An 18,635-nucleotide genomic window follows, 5' to 3' on the forward strand; every position below is an offset into this window, starting at 1 on the left:
AACACTGCTTTAGCTAATCATAAAGCTGCATGTTTAACAGACGTTTAATCAGTATGGAACACTGTGATAAAACTCTTTTAAAAAAAAAAAAAAAAAAAAAAAAAAACCCTAGCTGTTTTTCCCCCCGTCAAGCTGCTGGATGTCATTATTTCCTTTTTTTGACATGATTAGCATTCACATTCACATAACACATAACACATTTACTCAGTGCTCAATGGTATATAAGCAGCATACAGATATTTGTGTGACCAACCTTTGCTTGATTCCTATGATTTTATAAAATTTTCTTTCATGTTTCAGTGGCATGACTTGGGAAAGTTTGGATGCAACCTGGTGATTTTAGAGGCTACTATGTAGTTTAAAGTGCCTGTACACTTCACAATGGGCTATTGTTAAGAGCCGTCCTGATCTGTGGCATGTTTTAGTGTGAGAGAGAAAAATAATAGCTATTCATGTCCTCAAGGGTAGAATATCTCCTGCTTTTGAACCAAGTAAAGGAGCAATTATTAGGAATGTTTTTTTTTTCTGAAGCAGTTGCAATGTTGCAGAACAGATACCTAGGGAAAACAAATGTAAAAAATTAGAGCGCATAAAAAGTCCCTGTACTTTTTTTTTTTTTGGATAATTGTGTTAGTACTGCTAGCTCTTAAAAGTTAACAGAAACTAAACATTTTAAAGTGTGCAGTTAATTCTCTTATATTAAACTTCAGGTGTATTTAGCATTGAGGACCTTGTGTTACAGAAACTTTAGGAAAGGTCAGGTGCAGCATTCCTGCTGTGTAATGGCAGGTGGAAAACAATTTATCCATCTATACGTGGCCCTTTAACACCAACACATTACACACTATTTTAACCAAATAACCTTAGTTTCCTTACAAGTGAGCAATTCTATAACTGTAACAATGAATATCAGAAGTAGATAAGAGTTTGTGTTTATAAGAATAAAATTTCTGCAGATTGAAACATTATAACGTTCAAGGACAGAAAATGATTGCACCTTAAACTTAGACTGCAAGAAATTTTCCATGTTTTCCATAATTACAGGTTTAACTGTTATTATTCTTGAATTAGCTCTAATATTATACCTGCTTATGCATTTTAATATAGCTAATTCTTAACAACAGAGCACAAAGCTGCCAAACACATCAGTAGCTAGGGAGAAGTCATTAATGAGATTCTCTTGGGTTTCACAAAGGCATGATACTCAGTGCTGGTTAAAGGGGGCCTCTATTGAACCCAAAGGGGTGTCATCTGGACAACAGGAACAGAAAATGTGGGAGTACTAGATCAGAAGCAAGATAAGCATTTACATTTTATTAGTGACCAAGCAAGTTCCAAGTAAATAACAAGGATGTTAAAGAGGCAGCTATAGTAGAACATGGACACAACCACACACACACACACACACACACACACACACACACAGTCAGAATTCTACCCCATGATAAAGCTGCTTGCTCTAAGATGTGAATTAGCAGAAAGAATGCCTTGCTCAAAAACACAAGTCTACAGATCACACGAAAGCTTTTGATTAAACTCCATGACGAGCTACTTTTTGTTCTTAGTTTCTATTCCATGAACGCCCCTCCTCCTGTGTCTGTTGTCATCCTTTTCTCCCACGCCCCTTTCCCTTGGTATGTTTTCATGAACTACTAAACTTTTTCTCATTATCCATGCTTATTATCTATCTAGCTTTTTCTTTCTGTTTGCTTTCACCAGCTTACTGTCTTTCACTAACACTTTAAGTCTCTTTCCATCAACAGTTCAAGAATTTAGATGAGATTCTCTGAACACTACCACTCTGTACTTGAACAATAAGCTTTCATTACATTCCCTCCCACACTGAGAAACACACCCTGATACAACATGAATAAAAATCACACACAGAAACTCACACTTACACTCACACAAGAAACCTGCCATCTAACACATGTATTCATTACAATTACATTAAAAGATTTAGTGTTATAAATCAGTATAAGTAAGAGGTATAAATAAAATCTAAAAAAACCCGTCAAATAATATTCCCTAAAATGGCTTCTATTAAATGGTTGCAGTGTGTAATTGGTTCTGAATGGGCAAGCAATAAGCCACATTTATCAAACAGAGTGTTAAAAGAGCACAGTATACTAAAAACAGCCACTATTACAACAAAATAAATCAAAGCTCAAAGCTCATATTGTATAAAAGAAAAATTTGAAAAACAGACAGAACCTTCAGAGCATTTCCCCGTACTTGCAAACAATCTTCCTTTGTCCTACCTGGCCCAAGTGTGGCCCTGCTCCACAGAACATGGCTAAAAAGAGCTGTGAGATGGATAACATGTTGCACAAAAGAGCTCCAAATTTGTCGACGGATCCCTAGCTGAGCCATGGTCTTCTCACAGCCCTAACAACACTAATATAATCCCTATCCATATGAAAGAGAAAACGAGAGGGGCACTCATACTGTGTATATGTGTGAAAGGTTTGTGATTCTGCACCCTAGTAACATGTGCACATATGCTTGCTGAAAGCAATCAATAAATAATTCAAATTTATTATACTTATCTGTTAACCCTGCTGACTTTGGCCACAATAATTCAAGTCATATACTAAATTCCTGTAAAATGCAGATTAGACTTTTTATTCTGATTTTGCTTCAGGACCACAACACCAAAAGTCTTTGGGCAAATAAAAAATTTTAAACTCTTATTTTTGCTCTTTGAGAAAGCTCTGGCATTTCTTGACCTGCATTTAAATGACTTTATGATTTTCACTGCTTGCTGGATAATTTCATGATCAAACAGGTGAACAGGTGTTTATACAAAAGGTGATCCAATTAAATTTAGTAAATTTGATGCTTTTATTTTACCATTTTTATCATAACAAAAATATCTTTTTTCCAATAACCTCAGCCTTAAACACCTCTAACTCTACATCACTGAAATGTATTTGTGTGTATTCTTGGGCATGTGGAATTAAGACTTGTAATAAGGAAATGTAAATTATTTTTAGGCTGAATTAGGGCGAGTGGAATAAATTTGGTATACAGGGATGAGCCTGTTTCAGCATATGATGAGTCATCATATGCTCACATTATCAATAGTTTTAAGGTTATGTGGCATATGTTTCATCAGCAGACACAGATTTATTTACAGTGAATTCTGTCCACTCAAATCTGCCCTGGTTTTCGAGCAACTTGATAAATAAGGGCTGATTTTGCACTGCTTTTTCAAAATACAAAGTAGAGGGTATGCAAGTAAGCTAAAACATGCAAATGGATTCCTTTTCCTTATTGACACTTCCTGACAATGAAAGTTGCAGTCTTTTGCAATTTAGTTTGAAATTCAGCTTTCAAGTTAATCACTTGAGAAATTAAAAAATGTTTAATAAATAAAGATTTTTCTTTTCTCCTGTACGCAAAAATTGAAAGTTGGATATTTATTAAATCAAATTACCTTGCAACTGCTGCTGCTCCAGTGTCAGAGTCTCCACAGTGTAGCTGCAAAACTCCAAATTCTCCAGGGCCTGCTGGCGAGCCAATTCATCCTCCTCTCCCTCTTCCTCTAGCATGGCATTCAACTCCTGTGCTGTGTGTGTGTACATTTCAATTTCTCTTTCAACTTCCTCTAGTCTCAAGAGAAGTCTATATTGCTTCTGCTCTCTTTCCCTCTCTTGTTCAATCTCTGTCTCCCGCTCTAGAGCATCTTCAGCTTTTTCCAACTTTTCCTCCTGAGTACTCTCCTCTTCCTCTGTTGAGACCAAGATCGGGGGTCTGGGACAAGGTGGAGGTGGCCGTGGAGCTTGTCGCATTGGCTTGTAGGGTTGCTGTGGAACTTGATTGTTGCTAAAAGAAGAGTGACTATGAGAAGTATGAGGTGCTGGTGGTCTAAGAATCCTGGGACGAGGAGGAGGAGGGCGCAATGTTTTCCGCCTTTCTAACGAGGAGCTAGGACTAGACGGAGGTGAATCATGGAGCAGGGATTGGTGAGATCCTTTGATGATGTCACTCTCGCTATTGTAGTCCATAATAGAAAAATGTCGAGAAAACGTGTCTCTACACTGATCGTTTCTAATGGACTCACTTTCTGTGCACCTGCCTGGAAGGCTCCTCTCAAACTCTAGCAGCTGCTGGGTCAGCTTGGAATCCAGGTCACCAGACAAACAGCCTAATGTGTGAGAGGTAGGCAGCCCATTACTACCCTGCTCCTGATACATAAGATTATGCTCACCATGCCTATAATATTCAAGGTCAGCATTGCTGATACTTGCATGACGGGTCACCAACTTCTGTCTACTCTTTACTTGACTAGCTGTCCTTCTGCTGTCATGGGAAGCATAGCAGCCTTTGTTCCTGGTCCAGGAAGAACTGCTCTGAAGTCTTAAAGAAGTTCTAATAGGTTGGATAAGGCTGGTGTTCCTTGTGTTGGGAACAGGTGATGGCTCAGAAGGGCTGCTATGATTGCTAGTGTTGTTCTGTCTGTTGAAAAGTCTAGGTCGAGGAGGCAGCTGTGGTCTGGGAGGAATCAGGTTTCTTGAGTTGGTTCTCTGGTGTGGCCTGGGGCCTGATTTGCCTGTTTTAATTGTATGGACAATTGGTGGTGGTGGCCTCTCTTGTCTCCTGGGACCTGGCTGATTCAAAGGCAGGCTCTGAACTCTTGTTTGGTCATGACAGCTAATTTCTGATTGTGTGTCTCTCAAACAGGTCTCTTTGCACTCTTCTTTTCTCTCAAAGTAGTCCAGATCCCACACGGTGTAATCCTCATGGCTTTTTTCATCTTGATCATGTGCTTTTAAAGCCTGGCTGTCTTGTCCATAATTATAGTCAGAAGCATAACTGTTTATTTCCTTTTTATCAGAGGTGCCATTTGTGTCACTAATAGTTTGTAAATCTTTATCCTCTAACTGTTCCTCCAGCTTAACAAAGCGATGAGGGAAAATACCCCTTTTGCCCCGCAATTCTCCCTCAAGCCAGCCATCCTCTAGTGTGTTGAGTATTTGTATCCTGTCCCCAACATCAAAGTCTAGCTCCCCAGGCTCCAGAGCCCGAAACTCATACTGTGCAATTCCATGCACACCACCTTCCTCTTTATCTTCTTCTTGGATCTGCATTTCTGAAGTGTCCTTTAGTCTCTCCTCTCCTTCTTCATCTTCCTCCTCCTCCTCCTTTTCCTCCTCTTCCATCATTCTGCAGTGGGAATACTGACCCTGTACAAGGTTGATAGGCCTGGCTGGCTGGAGTGTGCGCAAAGGTGCAAGCAATTCTACAAAACCTTCTGGAAAGATTCCTGTCCTACCTTCCAGCTCACCCTGAAACCAACCTGGCTCAGGCATGCCCACTATAGTGATGATATCACCTTCACGAAAGTCAAGTTCTTCATCCAACTGTGCGTGCAGGTTCATGAGAGCACGACCCTGACCCAGAGCATAAGAAGGCAGCTCAGAGACCTGGGCAGCTGCACTGCGCTCGCTTAGCTGCCTAGAGCGGCCTGATAGCTCCAGCTCCTTTACACAGGATAAAGGAAAATGTCCACATGAGCCCCAGGCATTCCGGCCCAAGTGCCAAACTGCATCTATGTTGCCCTCACCAGCCACCAAATCACCTGCAGCAGGGGGTCACAGCACAATGATATTAGATTAATGGTTTAAATATTACACAATCATACTACTTTATTAGTTCAACCATATATGGAGATACAAATGACTAGTGAATGGGCAGCTGACACAATTACTTTTCAGGTCACTGATGTCAAATTCCACACAGAAATGCTCCACCTCCTATTGTGTGCAGAGTATAAACTAAAGCACTTAGCAGTCATGGACAGGAAATGTAATTCGTGACATGACACTGTCACAGGAAAACAACTACAGGAATTGGAGTTTCCACTAAGACAATGATTCAATTCTGAGAGTTAAATATCCTAAGATAAGACTATTACATACATCACATGAACTAAACCATTAAACAAAACAATGCTATATTAGTAATATAAATGTGGAAAATCTGTTACAGAATAATACATACAAAACATTTTCATAGACATTCTTTTCACAAGGATAAGAAAACATAAATACAAAACTAGTGACATCTAGTGGCTACTTAATTCAGCACTACTTTCAACAGCAGGGATTCCCAAACTAAGGGTTGTGACCTCTCATGGTGTCACTTAATTTACAAATGGGTACTTTTTTAAATAAAATAACATTGCCAACACTGAAAATCAATTTTGTGTGCAATATTTGTAAATATTACTAGGTGTCACATTTGGACAAACCATGACTATTCAAAACAATAATTTTTCACCATACTGACTGAGATCGACCAATAGTGGATTTTACCGATACCGATAGCTAGGTTGGACTGTACTTGCCAATAACCGGTGCACCCCCCACCCCACCAAAAAAAAAAAATAGTATGCTGCATGTAAAATAGTACTAAAATGTATAAAAAAAATGTTTTAAACAGTACACAATTATTCAAATGTGCAAAGTAAAATAAATATTAATATATTACTTATATTAATAAATATTGAGGAAAATAAAAGACATGCATTCAAACTAAAACAAAAACTACCACTCCAAATAAATAAAAATAGTTCCATCAAAATTAATAAAAAAGAGACTTAAACAAACAGCACATGGTATCAGTGATTTGCCTCTGGAGGCCGCTCTCGTATGTATAATGACAGTGGACCTTCTCAGCCACTCCAGCAAAAGACACAACCTGGAAAACTTAAGGTATGTAATTTTTGCGGAAATTCAATAGATCCAGAAACCAACTATTGGTAATGATTAATTAGAAAAACTGATAAATCAATTGACCCCTAATACTGACAATGTGAATAGGTCAAATTTCTCCACCTTTTGCTAAATAAACTTTACTCTTCCAGACCTATTTAGTGCCGAAAACAAACATTTTTGGTTAATCACTTTCAAACCTATTGAAATAAGTATAAATAGACTATCTTGTATACCAGTCTTGTTGATTTAATAGATTAGAAAATACTGGTGAATCGAGGCCAGAGATTTTGATTTTGAGAAAAGCCATGACAAGAATTATGATGGCAGTCAAACGATTTAAAGGGACACATCTTGTCTGTGTATCTAAAAGCATTGTAAAATTATTGTGCAAGTAAAAAGTCTTTATTTGTGGGCATAATCACATCATGCCAGCAAATATTATTTACTTATAACATAACACTTTCCACAAGACTGGAAAGGTAATGAAGGGTCAGTCCTTTTTTTCAGTTACTAAGGTTAGTCACATACATATGTTATAGGCATAAAATGTTCAAATGTTACAGAAGAATACTGTAAATCACTAGTCATTTGCTCCAGAAGTTTGGGAACTTCTGGCCTAGTGTTGATCTTACTAATGCATGCAGTCTGAGGTAACCCACAATCACAGTTTAAACATTTCAATATTTTATACAATACCTTTACATCCAAGTATAGGGGATTCTAAAGATATTAAGAATTTGTCAGAGAAATATGTTACTACAAGAATGGCCTACAATATGACTAAACCAAAATGTTACCTCTTACATAGAACATTACAGCTTTCTGACTGAGTATACTTTATGCTGACAAGAGAGAGAGGGACAAATAACATACAGGAAAAGAACAGATCATTAAAAAATGTCTAGCACCACACATCACTCATTTGCTGCAAAGATCAGTAAGAGACAGCACAGGTTTCCAATTTGGCCTAGTGAAGGATTTACCTCTCTTTAGGGGTAAGTTGCCTGGCTCAGAAGAGTTGAAGTCACTGATACACACATAGAGTTGCTCTCCTGCCTTCGTAGGGGGAACAGTGACAGATTCAACAAAAGTGCTGGGAAACTGACCTGAGAAACAATAGATAAGCTGAAGTAAGTCTGAGGAAAATGTGCTATCACTTCACAACATTTTAATGATGATAGTTTACAAAAAAAAAAAAAAAAAAAAAAAAAAATATATATATATACAGAGAAAAAGTTCAGTGGCATATGGTCCTACTGAGAGAGAGAGAGATAGCACACTCTGTATGTGTGGTGTGTGTGTGTGTGTGTGTGTGTGTGTGTGTGTGTGTGTGTGTGTGTGTGTGTGTCCATAAACATAAATGTTTGTGCAGACATGGGTTGATCAAGCAGTAGAATGATTACCCTCTATATATATATATATATATATATATATATATATATATATATATATATATATATATATGTCCTTGCATATACATGACTAATAAAGTAAGGTCATGATTCACAACAGGGACATTTACCTGTGACTCCATCTTTGATCCCAAGCAACCAAAACTCATCCACTACACTAAGGACTTCCACAACATCACCAGCAAAGAGTGGAAGCTCCTCTGAGACACTGGGCAGGAACTCAAACACAGCACGCACCACAGAGCCTGCCTCCATTTTCACTCAGCACCTGAGAGAAGAGCAAGACAGAGTGATGAGCACAAATAAATCTTCCTTCAGGGAAGACTGTATGTTTGTATTCCGCCACTAGATGTCTCCCACTAACAACACACGTTCCACATGATCTAGAGATGACAGTGAAACAGCTGAGAGATACAAACAATTGGGTAAAAATCCAACAAAAAAAAATAAATTCAGAATTCATTTTAATCAAATAAACTTTCAAGTTGGGAAAGCAGAGGTTAGTTCTTACAGGCTTTTCCATCTGGTAAAGCAAGTCCATAAATTATCTAAAATGTATTTAATTATTCAGACCTTCTTAACTGGGTGGACCATGGAAGAGAGACATTGGCTGAGTCACACAACTCAGGGTGAGGTTCTGTTTATACACACACACACACACACACACACACACACCCACACACACACCACACAGAGATAGAGAGAGAGAGAGAGAGAGAGAGAGAGAGAGAGAGTGTGTGTGTGTGTGTGTGTGTGTGTGTGTGTGTGTGCATTTGTGTAAGCATCTGAGAGTGTTTATGGAAGACATTTCTTGGCCAGTATGAATAAGTTGTTCCAGTCTCTTCAAATGTAACCGTGTGGAAGTACATACTGCTTTAATGACAAAAAGTGCATAATTACTTACTTCATTGGACCTATGTAAAGTGAATAGAAAATAAATAATAGCATGCAAGCATGAGAAAAGTAGGGTTTAAGAGTGATAAAGAATGAAAGGAGAGAACGGAAGGCACATGTTTCACAGACTCAAAGGCCTCTCTGTCTGGTGTGTGTGTGTGTGTGTGTGTGTGTGTGTGTGTGTGTGTGTGTGTGTGTGTTTGTCTTAGAGGACTGCCTCGGAGAAAAAAAACCCAGGCATCTGGTCATTGGATGACAGGTGAGCCCTCTGAGTGGGCCAAAGTCACCTTTAACAACCATAAGGTGCATCAATTTCTGTTAGACTAAACTGCACAAATGTTTCTGCATTCTGGTAGAACAGTTTACAAAGCTAAACTGCCTTTTTATGAAAAACACCTATTCCACTGTTACACAGAAACCTACAGAATGATTATTAAGCAGCTTAAATAATAATAAAAAAAGGGTTTCTATTTACAAGCTAAAAATAAACCTTCCAGATAGGCAGCTGAAGTGGCAACACTTCTAGCTCAAAAGTTTGTTAATACAGGAATGCTGACTGTTACAACAGGTTGTGGGCATGTACCAACTCTTTACATAGCAGATGTAATTTATTGTCACTGCATACAATAGCACACACTAAAGCCATTAAAGTAACGAGGAAGGAATTAAGTTATTTACAAATATCAAGCAATGTTTGTCAAAGTTTCAGAAAGAGGTTTTTTAAATATTCAACACTGTTCCATCAATAGTTAGCATGTTCTGTCAATCTACAAATGTAGCTAGTAACAACAACTAGCTAGTAGTTAAAAAAAACTTGGTTTTGTGAATTATTGCAGCATTGTTCTAACAAAAATGTAAAACAAATACAATAATAATAAGATTAAATAAACACAAACCTTAAACCTGATTAATTAAAAGTCAAAAAGTTCCAGGTGAGTTTTCTAGTGAAAAAAAAAAGTACTAGCAAGGTAGCAAACATCTAACCATGGTGTCTAATGCAACCAGCGGGTTTCTCTCAGTGAATGAATTAAAACAAAAAAAAAATAGAATCAAAGCAAAAACATAGCAGGTGATTCTGGGTTTTTCTGATATTTTATCAAATAACTTGTATTTTCTATTTAATATACTAGCATAATCTGAGTTGTATAGAATATGTAATGGTTTGTTGTTATCATTTATATATATTTATATTTTTTAAAATTCCTGTTAATAACCAAACATATATCCTTGCACTTTCTGTTTTCTAAAATACTATAACAGAGTTACTATTACAGGATCTAATGCATTTGATTTGAATAAAAATGTAGATAAAGATCATTATACATACTAAAGAATAAAAAATTTTAACCATCTCTCTCATAGATAGTTAGATGTTATACCATAACTTAATGATTCATTGTTACACTTAAAATATGCATACTGCATGAGCCACATTTTAAGCACACAAAGCCCTATTTGATTAACTCATTAGCTGTCTAAAGTTATACTTAAATAGAAGGCTGGAAGTAAGGGGCTTAATCCTGTTGCATCTTCAATGCCCCAAAATACAGAGCAAGCTTCTTGAAGACAAGTTTTGCCAAGGTTGAAGTAGAAGAACTAAAGTGTCCTGCACAAAGCTGTGACCAACTGAACACCTTAATTTCCTGGATAAACTGGAAACTTGACTGTATCCCAGACCTTCTCACCTAACATAAATGTTCCCAATCTCACTGATGTGCTTGTGGCTAAATGGACAAATCCAAACAGCCATGCTCCAAGACATAGTGGAAAGCCTTCCCAGAAGGGTAGAGGTTATTATACATGCAAAGTTAGAGTTAAATTTTCAATAAGCACATGTACTTATACTTTTGGCCATTTAGTGTACAGTAATTTAGAGAGACAGTGATATTCTGAATATGTGTATAATATATAGTAAGATAAACAGAAAGAGGTGTCAAGACTACTCAGCTACTGCATGCAGTTAGTATTTTCAATCATTAATTCAGTTTCCTAATTTCATTTTGAGCCCAATATTAGTGTATATGTGAAGATAGCCTTTGTAAACAATGCCTTGTTTATGCTCCACTCGTCAAGAGGAGAGAGTGAAGGACAAAGATACAGAATCCTTACAGAGAAAAAGCTCAGTGGCATATGGTCCTACTGAGAGAGAGAGAGATAGCACACTCTGTATGTGTGTGTGTGTGTGTGTGTGTGTGTGTGTGTGTGTGTGTGTGTCCATAAACATAAATGTTTGTGCAGACATGGGTTGATCAAGCAGTAGAATGATTACCCTCTATATATATATATATATATATAAAGTAATTACAGAAGGTGAAAAAGTTTACAAAAAGCGTAATCCAGAATAAATGTGTATTGAAGAACACTAGTGAATACACCAGGAGACGAGGAAGCTTTTGTCAACAGACACCTGCATGAAGGTAAGACAACAGGTAGCAAGCCTGAGAGAGAGGGAGGAAAAGAAAGCAATCTTTACCCTCGAGTAAATCAAGTAGTGTATTACAAGTAACATTAAACTCTGGGGTGACAGGTGAAAGGGAAGAAATTGGTGGCTTATTGGGGGGCAATGGTAGTTTAGTGGACTACTGAGCGGAAGGCTTGGTGTTGAAATCCCAGTGATGCCAAGCTGCCCCTGCTCGTCAACTATTCAGCTGTAACTGTTTCTGTAACTCAGAGACAAATAATGAGTCTGTTTGTCTCTTGCTACTTGGCAGCAGGGTGAAAGTGTCACTAGAATGATAGACAGCTTTACAAACACAGACCTTATACTCTCTCAACCAGTGTGTCTATTATGAGAGTTATCAGTGTGCACATACACACACAAAAACAAAGACACAGCTGAGCTGTCAGTGATGCCTCGATCCCCCAAGCAGTGTGTGATGTTATATAACTGAAGGCAGGGATCTGGATATCAATCTGGATATTTTATTTGTGTAAAAAAAAAAAAAAAATTAACAACTTTATGTCTAGATAAAGATTTGTCCATTTTCCATTTCCAACAGTTCATTGGGATTTTAAAAGTAGACATTAAGTTTTTAGATTATTAGATTAGATTTTGCAAAAGAAAAAAATTCTCTAATTATCGAAATTATTTTGTAACAGACATATAATGTACTCTTTTTTCCTTATGCACAAATGATACATCCAGGATCTATAATCCAGGAAATCCTTTTTTTCCCCCAGAAATTGAAATTATGCCTCCCTCCTTATTTAATTGATTTTTTATTTTTATTTTTTTATTCTGCACTTTACTTCTTTAAGGACATCAATATTAGCATGATAATACAATTTTGCCAGGATAAAAAAAAAAAAAAAAAAGTATATATGTTGTGCACATCAAATTAAAAAATTAACTTATTTTATTTTCTTTAAATTGTACATTTCCTCAGGTTCAACATTTTCTATGTTATATTGTTAGTTACAAATTATGTGTTTTTGAGATTTGCAATTTAAATAATTTAATACTGTTTTTATTTGCATTTTACAGCATTTTAAATGTTTTTGGGTTATAACATTTGAATGTCTACAGAGCCAGTCTACATAACAGATCCAGTCAGTACTGACTTTAACAACATAGCTGGTGCATTCATTTGCATAATGTGAGTGCATGAATAGTTAGATTTGCATCTGGTTATGTGCTAAAGTCTACATTAAAGCACACATATTTTAACTCTTTTCTTCTTTACTGTTAAATGTTAAGTTTTCTAGCCCTGGGGAAATGGTAACTTAAAATAATAGCAATGGTTTTTTTGGTTCATTGGCCAAATACACATCTACCTCCATATCTCTATTTAGATTTCTTTTAATCTTCCCATTGCTTGTTCTCTCTTTATCCCTCATTCTCCAGCTCTATCTCTGTTCTGCAGGAAGCATTGTGGCACACAGGCCTGAAATTTGATCTGCTGACTGCCTGCTTTTATTTATTGAAGAGGACCGATTGCTTACCAACAATGAGAGACACTCACACTGCACTTCTCTATTACATTCAGCAGTGAGCATGTATTCAGAGCTGGAATTGTCTTTATTGTTGTTGTTTTTTGTTTGATTACCTCTCATTGTTTACTGTTTAGTTATTGTGCTTTGTGACTACACAGTGAAGCCTAGGAATGATGCCTCCGGGAAAGTGCTGACATTTTAAATAAACAAGTTCTAGCAGGTGAGGCAGTAAATAACTCAGTAAGATCAGTAAACAAATGTATCCTTTTTTTTTTCGTTTCTGCACATAACTTATGGTGGAAGAAGGCAACAGCTGGTTTAAATAACACTTCACCTTTTAAGTTTTAAAAACAAGAACAGCAAAGAAGCAAATCGGCTGATATTTGCTACTTCCAGAAATACACGATAAGTGGATAAAATGTCAGTTTCATAAATCTAAGATTTAAAACATATCTAAACACATTAGGACCACGTCATACATAGTTTAACATCGTTAACATGGCAGTGCTCAGATCTTGAATAAGGCAACGCTCAGATTTTATCATGTACAATATAGAGGCTCAGAGCCACTGACTGGAGCTGGTAAAAAAAAGTAAAATGAGCTGGTAAAAAAGAAAATCCTCAATAAATCTTTACCAAAGCTCAGTCATATCTCTCACTTCTCCTTTTATTTTGTTCTGTTCTCTTTCTTGTATCTTTTTTTAATGCCACACAGCTGTTTTTTAAAACCTGAAAAACACACTTTATAACTGGAAAGATTCCTGTAGTTATCTCTCTTCCTCAAAAAGCTTTTTACTCACTCATTCCACAATTCCTCACTAACATGCTAAGACTCTGTACTGACATCATTCAGATGGGAAAGGGGAGTTGTTCAGGGAAATCCACAGCACATGAGCAGAGGGGTGGAGTGTCTCCCCAGTGCAATTTTTCTGACAGCGGACTGAGTGGTATTCGGAAAGCTGTGCAAGCAAGTTTCAGAGGTCTCATAAATCTTATACAAAATCTTTATGAATTATAATGAACTTGTGCATTTTTTGTAATAAGAAACATAATGATTGCTAATCATCCTGACTCACAAATCTGTAATCATAAGAGCCTGTTGTCTTCACTAGCTCTGTATGTAAATAAATAATATAAATAATGTCATACAGCCATAGTTTTCTGTTATTCTGGTATAGTGTTTTCCAGTGTTCATAAACCCCTAGTCTCGGTTGTAATTAGAATTCTACTCAGTCAGGGGTGGTCAGAAAAAGAACCAACCCAATACAGAACTAACTGGAAGGCAACAGCAGTGCAGATGTTCTGGAACAGCACACATCTACACAATGGCCAAGAGGAGAGAACACTCTTTGTAGTGATGTGTTGCAATGACAGAAGCCAGATATTCCACTCATATGTAGACCAGGGTTATGCTATTTAGCTTCCAGTTTAGACGAAGGGGCTCACAAAGCCAAAATGTGTGCTCTTAAGGAAAATGGCAAATAGAGACATCTTCAAAAAAGTTGTGGTGTTACAATCCTGGCAGGGAGACAGGATTCACAATGCTATGACACAATATACATACTTTCACATGAATCATTTGTAGGAGGAATAGTACTCTAGGAATTATACAGTGGGCTGGATTCATTAATGAAATGATGACACGTGGATACCATTTATTTCCACCTAAAAGTGCATTAGATATTTATACTAAGGCTTCTTGTATTCATACCACAGCCTATCCATTCTGACCCTGTGGACTGACTTGAAAAATGAAGAGGATGATATGTAATAGCTCTGCAGGTGATGTAGTGGCCATTTTAGAAAACATTCAAACATATAGAGTGAAAGATCTAGTTAAGAGACAACAAACGCCAAACTGATTTAAAAAAAAAAAAAAAAAGTAGTTACATAAGCTCGTAAAATTCCACATCAAACTGAGACAGAAGGAAAATACAAACTAACATCAGATCAATGAAAATAAGCGATAAAACAAATACTCTATTACATCTGCTATATATACATTGAAAATCATTTAAAACAAGCACAGGTCATGTCATGATAGAATAAAATATATATTCAAAATAAAATGAGATTATCATTTACTTTAGTCCAGAGATGCCCAAATGGGGAATGCCACTTGTCAAACCTAAGGCATAAAATATGGAGCAGCTTATTTATTTAAAATATTTTTGCTGCTTGAATTAAATAACTCTTTTCTACACTGTATGTCACAATGCAAAAGACAAGTGCACGAGGAACAAGAGGAAGTTACATGAGGTGTTATTCAAGGCAGACTGATGTCAATAAAGAACTAAGAGGAAGAGGGTTAAAAGCACCAAGCATGTTCCTTACAGAGAATATGGGCTTTCTTACATGGAACAAGGGAATATTCATATACTTTACATTAATCCATCATTCAACATCACGACAAAATTACAGAAACTTATTCTATAGTATGAAAGAGCTGTTATAAAGTTATAAATGTTATAAAGTAAAAACAGAAATTGTCATAGATGTAAATTTGAGTGAAAATCAGGATATGCAACCTGAAAACAAGTTACAAGACATTGTAACATTCTGTAATTCTTAATTCCATTTCAGATGTCAAATAACTCAAATATTATTTCTAATAACTTTGTGAGTAACATTGTGTGGCATTTTGACAAAATCACCTTAGCATTAGAAACTGCACAGCAGGTATACTATAAGTTAGTATGTACAATACAAGACAGTATTTTATGTGTCCATTATTTTTATGCCACAACCCAAATATGTCATACCTTTTCTCTATACATAACGTTTCCGTTATGAGCTCATAATCAGATGCACAAAACTGTCAGCCCTCACCTGCTCAACTCAGATCAAACCACAGAATAAATCAAAATGAAAATTGTGCCATAATTTCTCACTACTCTCATGACTATGGACCTGGATACCACAGATCTTAATACTGATATTGTAACACAGTCCTCTCAGCAAACACATCAAGTGTCGAATCAACTGTCACCAGCTGCCATTTGGCAGGTGAGCAACAATGACATCTGACCACCACTCTCTCTCTCTCTCTCTCTCTCTCTCTCTCTCTTACACTTACACACTCTCTCTCTCCTACACTTACACACTCTCTCTCTCTCTCTCTCTCTCTCCTACACTTACACTCTCTCTCTACACTTACTCTCTCTCTCTCTCTTACACTTACACTCTCTCTCCTACACTTACACTCTCTCTCTCTCTACACTTACACTCTCTCTCTCTCTCTCTCTCTCTCTCTCTCCTACACTTACACTCTCTCTCTCTCTCTCTCTCTCTCTCTCTCTCTCTCTCTCTCCTACACTTACTCCTCTAGCTCTCTCTCCTACACTTACACTCTCTCTCCTACACTTACATTCTCTCTCTCTCCTACAATTACTCTCTCTCCTACACTTACACACTCTCTCTCCTACACTTACACACCTCTCTCTCTCTCTCTCTCTCTCTCTATCCTCTCTCCTACACTTACTCCCTCTAGCTCTCTCTCCTACACTTACACTCTCTCCTACACTTACTCTCTCTCCTACACTTACATTCTCTCTCTCTCCTACAATTACTCTCTCTCTCCTACACTTACACTCTCTCTCTCCTACACTTACACTCTCTCTCTCCTACACTTACACACTCTCTCTCCTCTCTCTCTCTCTTTCTCTCCTACACTTACTCTCTCTCTCTCTCTCTCTCCTCTCTCCTACACTTACTCTCTCTAGCTCTCTCTCCTACAATTACTCTCTCTCTCCTACACTTACACACTCTCTCTCTCCTCTCTCTCTCTCTTTCTCTCCTACACTTACTCTCTCTCTCTCTCTCTCTCTCTCTCTCTTACACTCTCTCTCTCTCTCTCTCTCTCTCTCTATCTATATATCTGTTTCTCTCTCACACTCTCACACACACACACACACACACACACACACACACACACACACTCACACAGAGAGAGAGAGAGAGAGAGAGAGAGAGAGAGAGAAAGAGAAAGAGAAAGAGAATAAAACAGTGCTCTTTCAATAGCGTGTGATAAAAAAACGAGCAGCTGCGGCAGAGGTTTCCCAAGTTAAAAACTCCTGCAGTGCTCATGTTGGGTTTTGGATGCAGTCAGGATGATGTTTAGGGTTAAACCCAGACTGCTGAAATGTTCCTTTCCTCCGAGTCTTATCAGAAAAACAGACAGGAGTGATTGAAATGCAGATCGCGTTACTACAAGTGAAGGCAGAGATTTCAAGTGGTGACAAGGCAGTTCATGACACCAGCTACTCAGTGTACGTGTTTATACAGTCTATAAATCTGACTGTAAACAAATATTTAAAAAGATATGGGGGGAAAACAGTGCAATAGAAATTGTTATCAAAGTCTGATAGCTGTTAGCTGTGGACACAGAGATGTGCGCAAACACGGAGCTCTAACGGTCCTGTGTGTTTACAGAGTCACATAGGAAATCAGTATGGAAGAGGTCATTATTAAAGCTCAGGTAATCACACATACATTGTCGATTCAGGAGTGTTTATTTACACGTACCTGTGTGATCTGTAAGGAGCTGGCTGGAGACAGGCTGTTTCCTTATAGATACCTATTTACACTTTGATCGCTTTGCCGCTCCCTGCCATTCATAAACCTAATCTCGAGCATTTAGATAATGGAAAGCCCTGCAGTCGTGTCAGCTCAGTGTTCACCCTGTAGGATGATCCCTTGTGTTTGGCATCTGCGCGGAAAACGGATCAGCTGTCATTCCGATCCTACAGGCTCATCCCCTGCTCCTGCTCCTGCTCCCCATGCTCACATCACCACCCTACAGCACGCTTCGTTTCCCACCCGTTTCTGTCCCCCCAACATACGACACCTCCAAAACTAGTGGTAACTCATTACATGGACTAGGATTGGAGTAGGCAGGAACTCCTCCTACAAACTGTCAGGACCGACCAGTATCAAGCTGCAATCCTAGCACAAGGCGCTGGGCTTTACGGAATACGGGTGGATCAAAAAACTGTGCCTCCCCCGTGGGTCTTTCATAAAAGGCTGTCTTACACATTGCCTGCAGCAAAATACACAGGGTTTCTGCTTTTAATAGGGTACAAGTTTTGCTAGAAGATTTCAGGGAAAGTGGAACCTTTGAAAAGTGTCTTTATGGAGGAAAAATCGAAGCAAACAAACAAACAAAAGCAATAGATCAACATGACTGGATATTGGATTGTGCTGCCTATGAACATATTTCAATGCTGTATCTAATCAGACACTGGCAGATGAGGTTTACTGTATGAGTACTTTGGTTTCTATCTGCCATTTTCAAGCAAATAAGAATGTATTTAACATTAACATTTAAAAGTGACACAAGGGGACTGTCTGAAGTGAAACATGTAGTACAATGAGAAACAATCAAAGTTTTTGTACAATACAGCTCAATGCTTAATACAGCAATTCAGAGACTTCTAATGAGAATCATGAAGCTGCTCCTTATTTTATGCCTTAGGATTTCCAAGTGGCATTCCTCATTTGGGAATCTCAAATTGAATAAAGTCAATTATGATCTCATTTTATTTTGAATATATATATATATTTTATTCTATAATGACATGACCTGTGTTTGTTTTATGATCTTCAATGTATACAGCAGATATCTGTTGTAGAATATTAACACATTTTTATTCTTTCTAAAATGTGATCTTTATTT

At 37.5% G+C, this 18,635-nt stretch overlaps 1 protein-coding gene across 2 annotated transcripts in view; it reads right to left on the minus strand.

The window, feature by feature from the left end:
* LOC124388717 (dynamin binding protein) overlaps positions 1-17,871 on the minus strand; it is a 35,348-nt gene extending 17,477 nt beyond the window's left edge. The window contains exons 1-4 of one of the 2 annotated variants that reach the window (XM_046853685.1): positions 17,486-17,871; positions 8,245-8,402; positions 7,706-7,828; positions 3,440-5,584 (exon numbers count right to left, since the gene is read on the minus strand). In XM_046853685.1, coding sequence (XP_046709641.1) covers positions 3,440-5,584; positions 7,706-7,828; positions 8,245-8,389 — 2,413 coding nt within the window. In that variant the 5' untranslated portion in view covers positions 8,390-8,402; positions 17,486-17,871. The remainder of the gene's footprint in view (positions 1-3,439; positions 5,585-7,705; positions 7,829-8,244; positions 8,403-17,485) is intronic. The other variant, XM_046853684.1, reaches the window with a different exon arrangement.
* Positions 17,872-18,635: the final 764 nt, after the last annotated feature.

The sequence above is a fragment of the Silurus meridionalis genome, chromosome 7, assembly GCF_014805685.1.
Source record: "Silurus meridionalis isolate SWU-2019-XX chromosome 7, ASM1480568v1, whole genome shotgun sequence".
Classification (NCBI taxonomy): Eukaryota; Metazoa; Chordata; class Actinopteri; order Siluriformes; family Siluridae; genus Silurus; species Silurus meridionalis.